General features: G+C 39.9%; 1 protein-coding gene across 1 annotated transcript; it reads left to right on the forward strand.

Moving 5' to 3' along the window:
• The first annotated feature begins 4927 nt into the window (after positions 1-4927).
• On the forward strand, positions 4928-9446 carry LOC110162250 (G protein-regulated inducer of neurite outgrowth 1). Its single transcript, XM_020927119.1, has 4 exons — positions 4928-5242; positions 6781-7533; positions 8595-8855; positions 8916-9446. The coding sequence occupies exons 1-4, from the start codon at positions 4928-4930 to the stop codon at positions 9444-9446; spliced, it is 1860 nt and encodes a 619-aa protein (XP_020782778.1).
• Positions 9447-10930: the final 1484 nt, after the last annotated feature.

Here is a 10930-nt window from a genome sequence, read left to right on the forward strand (position 1 = left end):
AATATTTAACAAACTATGCACTCCTGGTGAAGAGTCCCACACTTTCTGTTCTAAATGTTTTTGGTTGGTCAGTGTTATTTTCCCTTTTCTTTTTGCAGCTCTGTCCTGGTTTGGCTCGCAGAATCTGCTGAGCACGCACTGGGCCCATAGTTGAGATGCCAGTCTGAGGGAGCTGGTTTGTTTGGGTTAATCCTCTGCTCTGTCCCATCCCAAACAGAGAGTATAAAGCTCCACTGTGCTCCATTGGAACAAAACAGACATGGCCTCATTCAAGAAGTCCTTTGAGGGCCTCAAGAGCACCAGCCACTCTGCAGCTAAAGAAGTTACAGACAACACAGGTAATGCAAACAAAAAACTGTGAAATATGCTTTTAAAAATGTGTAGCGGGCTATATAAAGTGCAAAATAATGGTTTTCATCTTTTTCTAATCAGGCTATTAAAAAGTAGTTGTGTGTTCTAATAAGGAATATCTCTACCTGCGTCATTAACAATAAAAATTCCATCTAAAATGCAAGGACAGTTTAAGTCTAATGCAGTAATTGTGCAGTTTAGACAAGCTTTGGTCCATTAATGTTATGGTTAGGGAACAGTATGGCATTACTTCTATGTATGTTATATTAACTGCCCATGTCAAACCAGGAAGTAAAATGATAAACTTTACCACAATTAAAGGGACGATATTACACTATTTTCTGATCTGTTCTGATCTGATAATGTTGTTTCCTCAAAAACATAACATAACAAAGTTCAATGGAGCATTTTGAGCTTTGAAGATCTAGACAGATTAATAATAAAGGGTTACTAAAATTTTTAAAATATAATTATGTTAAGTATCTTTTAGTGAAACCACTGGTCTAACCTGTTACTTGAATGTGTTAAAGTACAAGCTGCTCAAGAGGCAGTGCAGCAGATGGCAGACTCCTCCAAAGAAACAGTGAATGCAGGTACGTCTTTACACTATTATTGGGCTTTCCTTTTATAGATATGCTTGTGATTATTTCTCCCAACTACACATCGCCCAGCTGGGTATTTTTGACTCACTTCACACTGCACTATCTCTGGCCTGATTCATGTAACACAGATTTTGATAAAGCAGCTGTTTTGAATTTGTATTTCATGAGGTGTCACAAATGTACTTCAGATGACATCATAACATTTATACCATCTAAAAATATAGTTAAAAAGCACATTTTATTGTAACATTGTAAGTTCTTAGGTCTGGTCACTATAATAGTAATGATCAGGTTAAGTCACTTAATTAAACCTGAATCATTTTTAAAGTTGCACTGTGTAACTTTTCTGGTGGAGAGTCTGCCACCTGCTGGCCTCCATGGAGATGTTTCTGTTTTGCTTAGATTATTCCATAGTATTGAAATAAACTTGGTAATCACATTGGAGACAGGTTAAAGATCAGATCTATGGAGAAGCAAGCAAGAACATGGTAAGAATGAATGTTTTTAAAGGTATTTTTGAGCTATAAAACACCTGTAACTGAACAAATGCAAGGGAGATATGTGTAATGCCCTACTGTGAAACATTCCATGCAAAGAACTAACATCTTCATGGAGACAAGCAAGTAGAGGACCCTCCACATTAGAAATTACATAATATACCTTTAATGAAGGATTTGTTAATTATGACTATAGTCTTTGTCCATGCTTTATTAGGGCTAATTAACATGTAGGTATCAAATAACATTGATATGATGGCTCATAAAAACACCATGTCACTGAGACATCATGTCACTGAGACATCATGTCATACTTCATCGCCTTTACACTATATATGACTCAGATCAGTTTAATTGAGTTTCACAAAATATTGTTTAGCATTTTGACACATAGCTATAATTGCTTGTTTTAAAACTGAGCTTTAGATTGAATTCCATTAAATCCAGTTGTATTTATCTTATCTTCACTGCAGCTGCCCAGGAGCTGAGCAGGCAGACCCAAGTCTCCATCGGCAAAGCTGCGGATAAGGCCTCTGATAGCATCAAGGACTTTGGCCAGAGTCTGCACACAAAATGATCTGTAACTTAAGAAGAACTAAAAAAAAGAAATGGGTCAGAAATGCATATGGCATCCATGAAAAGTCACTAAACATATTTTAGTACATTCCAGATCCTTAACCTTGTATTTTATTTTTTTAAATAATGTTTTATGTGAATATTTTGTGAAATAAAAGTCTATGGTAGGCTAATACAATGCATTTGATGTGTTTATTTAATTATTTAGGCTAATTAATGTATTTTATTTATCTATGGTGGAGCATATTTGCATATGCTTGCATATTTTAATAGTGAAAACAAAATACAGCTAACATATTTTGAAATGATTTAGGCTCGTGCAAACTGTGCTAGTTTAGAATAAAACTTGAGTCATAACAGCGACATTCCCAGGCTAACGCACGTGACGCAGCGCAGGAGGAGGAGGCCTGAAGGTGCGCTCGTGGGTCCTACCATAGCCCTGAGAAGCACGCGCACACCTCCCACCCTACAGCAAACGGGTTACTATGACAACGCAGCAGCGCGTGCAGATTGGTGGAGAATTTTGAAACGGCACCGAGAAATCCTTGTGCATGAGTGAGTACAATCTGTCCTCTCATCTCCAGTGTCACACATACTGTAAAAACAAGAAAAAGGTTGAGCTGGGGGAAATAAAACAGAAGACACAGTAATTAGCCGAGGGAAAATGGCCGCAGTTTCTCCGGAGTGTAGCTGAGGAGCACGGAGTTGGAAAGAGTGTTGAGCGAGTGTGGGCGGCACAGCGCGGCTTCCTCAGGGTTCCTTCTTCAACTCGACTTTTATGTTCTTAACAGAAGAAAAAACAACATGACGCTCCTATTATACATTGTTTCAAAGAGCACACTATAGATAATAGGTTGTATTATACAAGAAAAAAAAATGCTAACACTGAAATCATAGCAAACCTATGGTGTGGCACATTTGGACTACGTTTTTTTTTTTTTTAGAGGTGTCCTGTTCACTTGCATCTCTATTAAACTTATTTAGGCTATTTAAGCTCCATTAAACCTATTTAGTCTATGGCTATGCTGCATCTGCAATTAGAGTTGCAACTAGAACCCCGGCCTCCTCATGCCACAAATGATCCTACGTCTGTTCCCACTCACTTGCTGAACAGAACTGCTGTAACATAGTGAATGGAATATTTATCAAAGAAGAGCACCAAATATTCTCCAGTCAGTGATATGAGTATTTTACTTTTTATCTGCACCACATTCATTATGAGCCATAGACTTGTATGACTAACTGTAGTCATAGCATCATGATCCTCCACAACACAAACAAAACCATTGTTGATTGAATGACTAAAGCTTCTCTGCACCTGGTCACACTAATATAATAAGACAATGTCATATTTTGATCTTTTTATCATTTGACTCTATAGACAGCGCAGCGATTTACAGGTTTAGTTCTGTGCGTTCAGTCATAGCTGTGTTGCTGTGACTTAATTACTATGATTTAGTGTTGATTAGAGCAGAGAGGAGAGATTTTGTCATTACATTACCACTCACAGCCAGAGCCTGAATGTGGTTTCCCTGGAAACTGGAAATGTGAAGCTTTTCAACAGAGAGAGCCAGAGCTTTGCCTGATATAGATTCTTCTAGAGACAAACCTGTAGCCTCTGCGATCACTTTGTGTCAACACGCTGCTCTGGTGGACACTTGTGGACCATCAATCACTCCGAGTTTTCCCAGTTTTTTCACCTGGATTTGAGCAGGAGCGATGGAGAGACTTCAGACTGACTCGGACTGCTGAGGTACGTCACATCATCAACATATCAACACATCACATTCTAACAAGCTGCTTGGATAATGCTGTCGTACTGTGTTATTATCAAATTCACAAAATGCAGATTCATTTGTGCTTTTGTTCTGTAATGAGCTCAGTCAAAAGTTGATTATAAACAAATGTAGCTATTTTTAGAAGCCACAGTAAAAAATTTCCATCTTTGTAGCAGCTAAGCATAGAATATAGGAACCAACATGATGCATTTGTTGTAAAGGAGTATAAATAAATCATAGACATAAAACCATAATGAGCGTTGCACACTTTCACAGTATTTCAGTAAAAAAAAACAAAAAACTAAAAAAAAAAAAACCTTAAAGATGCACTACGTAACTTTTCTGTTGGAGGATTCACCATCTGCTTATGTCCATGGAGATCTTGTTGTTTTTCTTGAAATGTTCACTAGGAAAAGCATTAAACTATCTTGCATTTATCCAATTACTGGTGTTTTAATGCTTAAAGCAAATGCTCAAAAACATTAATTATTACAGTGACCATGGTTTGCATCCCCACAGATATGACCTAAAACTTGATGGCTTTTCCTTCTTGTTTCCATAGAGATAGGTAAGTTTAATGTTATACTGCGGAACATTCAGGACAAAGCAATAATATTTCACACAGTTACACAGTGTACCTTTAACTTAACTATCATGTCTGAAAATAATGCCAGGATTGTAACTTACTGAAGGTGTAATGTTTTGTTTAAAGGTCCACTATGTCGCTTTTTTGTTTGGGGTCCCTGTTTGTTTCTATGGATATGTCATTGCTTTGCCTGGAATTTTCCACAGTATGACATTATTACATTTAATAAATTACAGGTGGTTTTATAGCTCAAAAATACCTAGAAAAACAGGAATTCTGACTGTGAAAGGGGTTGCCTCTCTACAGATCTGACTTGTAACCTCATCCGATTTGGTCTCCATGATGATAGAAAGGTTTAATGCCTCACTGTGAAATCTTCCAGACAAAGAAATAACATGGACCCTCCAAGAGAAGTTACACAACGTACCTTTTTATAAACTTGAGGTGTAATGTCTTGTTTAAAGTCAGTGTCACACACTTGGTTCAGTTTTTGTGTTTCACCCTATAGGTACTTATCATCCAGTTTAAAGGGGTAGAATGGGCACTCTAAAGGATGACATGAGAGGTGTGAGTGAGGACCAGCTGCTCGGTGAAAAGGCAGAAGATGGAGAGTGTCCAGTAAGCTCAGATGGCACCACTCTGACCGATGCTTCGCAGAACAACACTGGTGTGGAGTCAACAAGACCAGCAAATGAGCCAAAGATGGACTGCAACAATGGTGATTCTTGCATAAAAGCAGATGCAACAGTGACTGCGGAGAAGCAAAGTATCTCTGTGGCTGTGCCGTCTACGCCTGATCCCACAGACCCACGATCACCTGCTCCGTTTGGACAACACCACATGCGCACTCAGGTCTGTCTGTTAAATTATCTGTAAATATCTGTGAAAAAAAAGAAGTATAAGGCATTAAATTGCCTGCTGAAATGTGAACTGCGTAACATTTCTAGTGGAGGGTCTGTCACCCGTCCTTCTCCTTTGAAATGTTATTGCTTTGTCTAGAATGTTCCACAGTATAGATTAAACCTATAATCTATCACAAGGGGGACAAGCACTACGCTTCATTACAGTTCAGATCTTTGTAGAGTCGCCCCTATTCACAGACAGGATGAGTGTATTTTTGAGCAACAGAAACACATGTAATGAATAAATGATAGCTGTAAATGAAAGCTGATAATGTCACACTATGGAATATTCCAGGCAAAGCAATAAAATCTCCATGGAGACAAGTAGGTAGCAGACCCACCACCAGAAAAGTTGTGCAATGCATCTTTGAAATCTTATTTGAAAGACGGAGATACTGATGCTATATGGAACCTTTCTGAGGAGAGATACGCCACCTGTTTGTTTCCAAGGAGATGTTCACTAGCTAGGACCACGCCAACGACAACATAGTGCGAAGTAGTTTATTGATAATGTACAAAGCGAGGCAAAGATGGCTGGGTTGAGACTATGGGTGGGGGCTCCGTCTCAATCTACAATTGGCCCAGCCGGAACGGGACCCCCCTTGTAGGGGTCTTATGACTGAAAGACAAAATAGGGGATGGGAGGGTGGGGTCGAGTTCGCCGAGACAAACTGGGATGATGGGAAAGGCTGCTACATATAGGCTTCTGGGAAATTAGAGGCGTGGTCGAGGTGAGTTGTGGTTCGCCGGTGAGAGGAGAGGGCGGCTGAGGCGTGGTCATGCTCCTGAATCTCAGTTAATCGTATTAACTACATTTATTGCTTTGTCTAGAAAAATGTTTGGCTATCTATCACAAACTGGGCCCATATTATAAAAATTTTTTATCTGTTATAATATTTCCTCATCACAAACATACTTGGAGTTATGTTTTGTTTCATTCACACATGCTTAGCACACAAACCAGGCATATTTAAGCTGAATTCTTCTCTCTAAAACTAAAAACACTCTGTTCCACCTTGTGATGTCATATGGTAATACAGGAAGTTATCCACTGTGTTTTTAAACTCCGTGCAAGTTCACTAGAATCATTTGGATAATTACAGCACTGGAATTGTAGGTCTCTACTGAACAAAAGGTAATCTGAAAACTAGAGCTTCATGGCATCACAAGGTGGAACTGAGCATTTCGAGCTTTGGAGATGTAGACAGTATAATAATGCAGGGTTACTCAGACATGTGAATGAAACAAAACACAACTCTGGTATGTTTTTGATGAGGTAACAACATTATAACATGGTTAAAATCTCACAATAATAAATTTTGCATAATAAAGAACCTTTAAGATATTCAGATATTTTGTTGATCTAGAAGGAACATTTAAAGTAAAGGAGCATTCCATAGTTAGGTCTAATAGTCTAGTAAAATATTCTCTAAGCAGATCTCTCATTTGCAGCATGTCTAAACTTGCTCTGTGTTTGATGGTCCGTAGGTGAGCCTGGAGGTGGTCCAGTGCCATTCCGCTGCCACCAGTCCCATGACTCCTCCAGAGGGTGGTCATAACAGCTCCTTCTTCTTCCCAAGCTCCTTTGGGAGAAATGAAGCTGTGGGAACTGACACTAAAGACGCAGAGCTCCAAGTGGGCCAACAAGTCCAATATAGCTCCGTCGCCACATCTCCTATGACCCCCAAGACACCATTTTTTAGCACATTCCCACCACTTCAGAGCCGGGAATCAGCACAAAAGGAAAGTAAAGATTTGCAGGGTTTCCAGGTTGGTACAGTAAACCCATCTGAGCCAGAGATAAGTGGTGCTTTGAAATCAAGCTCATCTAAAGAGTTAGAGAGTGAAGATTTGGGCTGTGGTGGCGCCCCGATGAGCTCTGCCAGCTGTCCCACTGGCACGGTAATGCATTCAGAGGGTAAGCAGCAGAGAATGGGGAGCATGGATCAAGACATTACAATCCTGGTGACCCAACATGGGAACACAGAAGAGGACGAGAACAAAACCCACTCAAGTGTCCAAGGTCCAGTTGAGACAGAAATGGTGAAATTAGTGGAGGAAGATGAGAACCAGAGTCGAGATGAAGAAGTTGATCAAGAAATGTCAAAAAGCACAATGAAAACACAAGAGGACCCTGTAAAGACTGAACTCAAGTCAAGTCACTCACTGGAAGCACAAGATTCTAAAGACGTGGTTCCAGAGTCCCCTGCACCTTTTGGCTGCCACAATATGAGGACTCAGGTGAGAAGCAGATATTACCATTTTATTTACTGGTTTTGAAAAAATTTATTGGAAATTTGGTGTTCATTGTGCCAAACATTATACCCAAAAGATTAAAAAAAATTAATAATTTGACAAAGAAACTCTAATAATTTGGCGTTCTTTATATTTGGATGTCCAAAACTGGTTCAGTCCAGGCATGGTTGGTCTTATTCTGTCCAAAAGAATGACTTAATTTCCAATAAATTAATAAAAAAGATAGACGTCATTATAAGATGATGCCGTATTCTTTGGTTTCTGCATTTTTTGCTTACTTCTCCTCTTCAAAATAAGCCCTTTCGTCAGTACTGTGGATGTTTTATGGGTGTATGCTCCTCTGTTGTGATTGGTTAATTGTAGAGTCTGAATCACTGGCTAAAACAGCCTCTTTTCTAACGCCATCTGTCTGGCAGGAGTCCTATCTCAGTGACATCATCCCCAAAAGTCTGAGAAGACATTTTTGAAAGCTTAATACATTACCGACATTTGGTTAAAATAAGGCTTTTTTAGCATAAACACATTAACCAAATAAATACACTGTGTAAATTTTGTGATGGAGGGTCCACCACCTACTTGTCTCCATGGAGATTTTATTGCTTTGCCTGAACAAAGCACGTGATGCCACCATAAATTACAGGTCAGATCTGTGAAGAGTGAACCCAGCTCACAGTAAGAATACATGCTTTTTCAAGGTTTTTAGCACCTGCAAAGGATTAAATGCATGAAATTGTTTAGTTTAATACTGTAGAAAACTCTATATGCAAAGCTAGAACAGAAGCAAAGCTACAAATTAGAAATTAGTTTCATTTAAAATATTTAGCTACAAACATCTAATCTTATTTCATGCAATATACATTGACATTTTACGGTACTGTGTGCTCATCATACACCTTCATTTCATGCATACGTCATATTTAAATCTCAAATATGCCCAGCAGAATCTATCTATCTTTCTTCCTTCTATAGCTCATTAGATTTTGTTCTTTGGTTACACCTCTTAATGGCAGTTTGTTTAATTTTGCTCTGTGTTTGGCGGTCTGTAGGTGAGCCTAGAGGTGGTCCAGTGTCACTCTGCTGCCACCAGCCCCATGACTCCTCCAGAGGGGGACCAGGCCTTCTGCTTCCCCTCTGTGTCCGTGTCCACCCACTGTGGAGGAATGAGCACAGACACCAGAGACGCAGAGCTGCAGGTGGGCCAACAAGTGGAGTATCGATCAGTGGCCACAGCCCCCATGACCCCCCGCACTCCTACGGCTACCACCTTTCCTGAGATCATAAAGTGCCCCAGCATCGATGAGAAAATTGTGGAGGAAGAAGAGGAGGAGGACACACCAAAAGAGAAAGATGGAGATGATAAAGAGGAGAAAGAAAGTGAGGAAAGCGAGGGAAGTGAGGGAGGGGACCAAGGAGAGGGAAGTGCTGGAAGTGCTGGAAGTGCTGGAAGTGGGGGAAGTGAGGGAAGTGATGAAAGCGATGGAAGTGATGGAAGTGAGGGTGGGGGAGAGAACCAAACAGAGGAAAGCAAAGAGCAAGTGAACAACAAAGAGGAGAAGTGCGAGGAGCCAGTGCAGGAGGTGAGCTGGGATGAGAAGGGAATGACATGGGAGGTGTACGGGGCTGTGGTGGAGGTGTCTGTCCTGGGATCAGCCATCCAGAAGCACCTGGAGAAACAGGTGAAAAAGCAGAAGAGGCAAACCCTGCCCCCTCCGCCTCCCCTCAACCCCTCTGCCACACCCCTCACCCCCTCTGAGGTGTCGCCCCGGGCAACAGGCTCTGGGAAAGGCCGAGGAAAGAGAGCTGAGAAGACCAATCGTCGTCGTAGGAACCCCTTCAGACAGATGATGGAGAATATCCAACAGCCACACTGCTGCTCCAGAACCCACACCACAGAGTGAAGCACAGTTTCTTACAAACAACAAGTAAAAAAGATAAATTAAATGCAATATGACAATCAAAGTGAAATCTCCACAGGGGAATTAAATGGACCAAAACACAAATATCCAATCCTGCCTCCAAGAAGTTGTATTATTTTTACTTTACAAACACTTTCATGCAATTTGTGTTTTTGAAATCAGGATTATAGTGTACCTGTTGACCAGTGGCAACTCAATACCCTCCCATTATAGGATCCAGTGCTCTTTTTTACTTTTTTTGGAGCTAACAAATGTGTTGAAGGACACTTAATGGCATTGGAACTTCCCAAGTCAGACCTTGTATTTCTTTCGTGGGTGCATTCAGTTTTTTGATATGTTAAATGCTGTTAGTGTGTTCTGTTGCTGTGTCAGTCAATGCTGTGACTTATGGCTATTATTAAGTGAGTGGATGCATAGGTTTCTGTGGGTGATGAGGCAACTCCACAAGCTCTACTACTATGTTTCTGGACCCGCTTATAATAAGTCCATGTCCTTTGCACTATATTGACCATATTTACAAAGAAAGGACTCATCATGTAGTCAATAATGTAGAGACAATTCCACATTTTCTCTATAAAAGTGGAACTATTGAACTGTTTTGAAAAAGCAGCGCACACAGCAGCACATATTCCTGAGAGAGCTTGTGGACGTGAGGTAGAAGTGAGATAAACAAGAACGTAAACCCACTGTGAAGCTGGTTCTGTTTCTATCTGATGATTTTTCACACATGGACAGATGAATGGGTTTGTGGTAGATGAGTACAATTCACCAGTGTTATCGTCTGCTCTTTTCCCTTTTTGCTTTTTTCACTCAAACCATTCAAACGTCCTCGGTCACTTCAGCTGTTTTATTTTTTCTATTGCGCAACAGACAATGTGAAGCCATGGCAACCAGCTTCCTTCTTTTTCCTTGAAGAGCATAACCTGAGGGAAATGCAGCTGAGATACAAAAAAATTTCTCCTTTTGTTTATTCATATGGATTAATGGGTTGTTTATCAGTAGACTTTTCACCTCTGCATTCTGTGTTGTGGATTTTGTGAAAAATAAGCACAATGAAGATGCTTGATGCCACTTATGCTTATTGTAATTTTAAACTCCTCTTGATTGATTTAATAATGTGTGTTAAAACAATAGATTGCCTTTACTTTCTTGTTTGTGTGAGCAGATATGTTACCGTTATAGTTCTGAGGTAGTTTTAAGTGTTTGTATTGTGGCATTACAAACATCCTAAAGTCAAATCATTTGCACAAATGAGTTGTATTCATAGATCTCAGTTGCTGCACTACTTGTTTGTACATCAGTTTATTATTGTGCAGAATGTACACAATTGATTTTTATAGAAATCACATATGCATGAACTTGTACACATAAATTAAAGCAACTGTATTGACACAGATTAGGCCGAAACAGTCAGCTGTTAGATATTTATACATACATGCTCTGTTTTCTATTTTTTTCATTTTTCA

This window comes from Boleophthalmus pectinirostris, unplaced genomic scaffold, assembly GCF_026225935.1.
Source record: "Boleophthalmus pectinirostris isolate CB_2022bp ecotype Guang Dong unplaced genomic scaffold, ASM2622593v1 HiC_scaffold_23, whole genome shotgun sequence".
Classification (NCBI taxonomy): Eukaryota; Metazoa; Chordata; class Actinopteri; order Gobiiformes; family Gobiidae; genus Boleophthalmus; species Boleophthalmus pectinirostris.

Excerpts from the sequence above, each read along its gene's own strand:
- LOC110162250 (XM_020927119.1), top strand. The coding sequence starts at position 4,928 with ATGGGCACTCTAAAGGATGACATGAGAGGTGTGAGTGAGGACCAGCTG. Across the intron at positions 5,243-6,780 it reads AACACCACATGCGCACTCAG|GTGAGCCTGGAGGTGGTCCA; the intron begins GTCTGTCTGTTA and ends GATGGTCCGTAG. Across the intron at positions 8,856-8,915 it reads CCAGCATCGATGAGAAAATT|AAAGAAAGTGAGGAAAGCGA; the intron begins GTGGAGGAAGAA and ends GATAAAGAGGAG.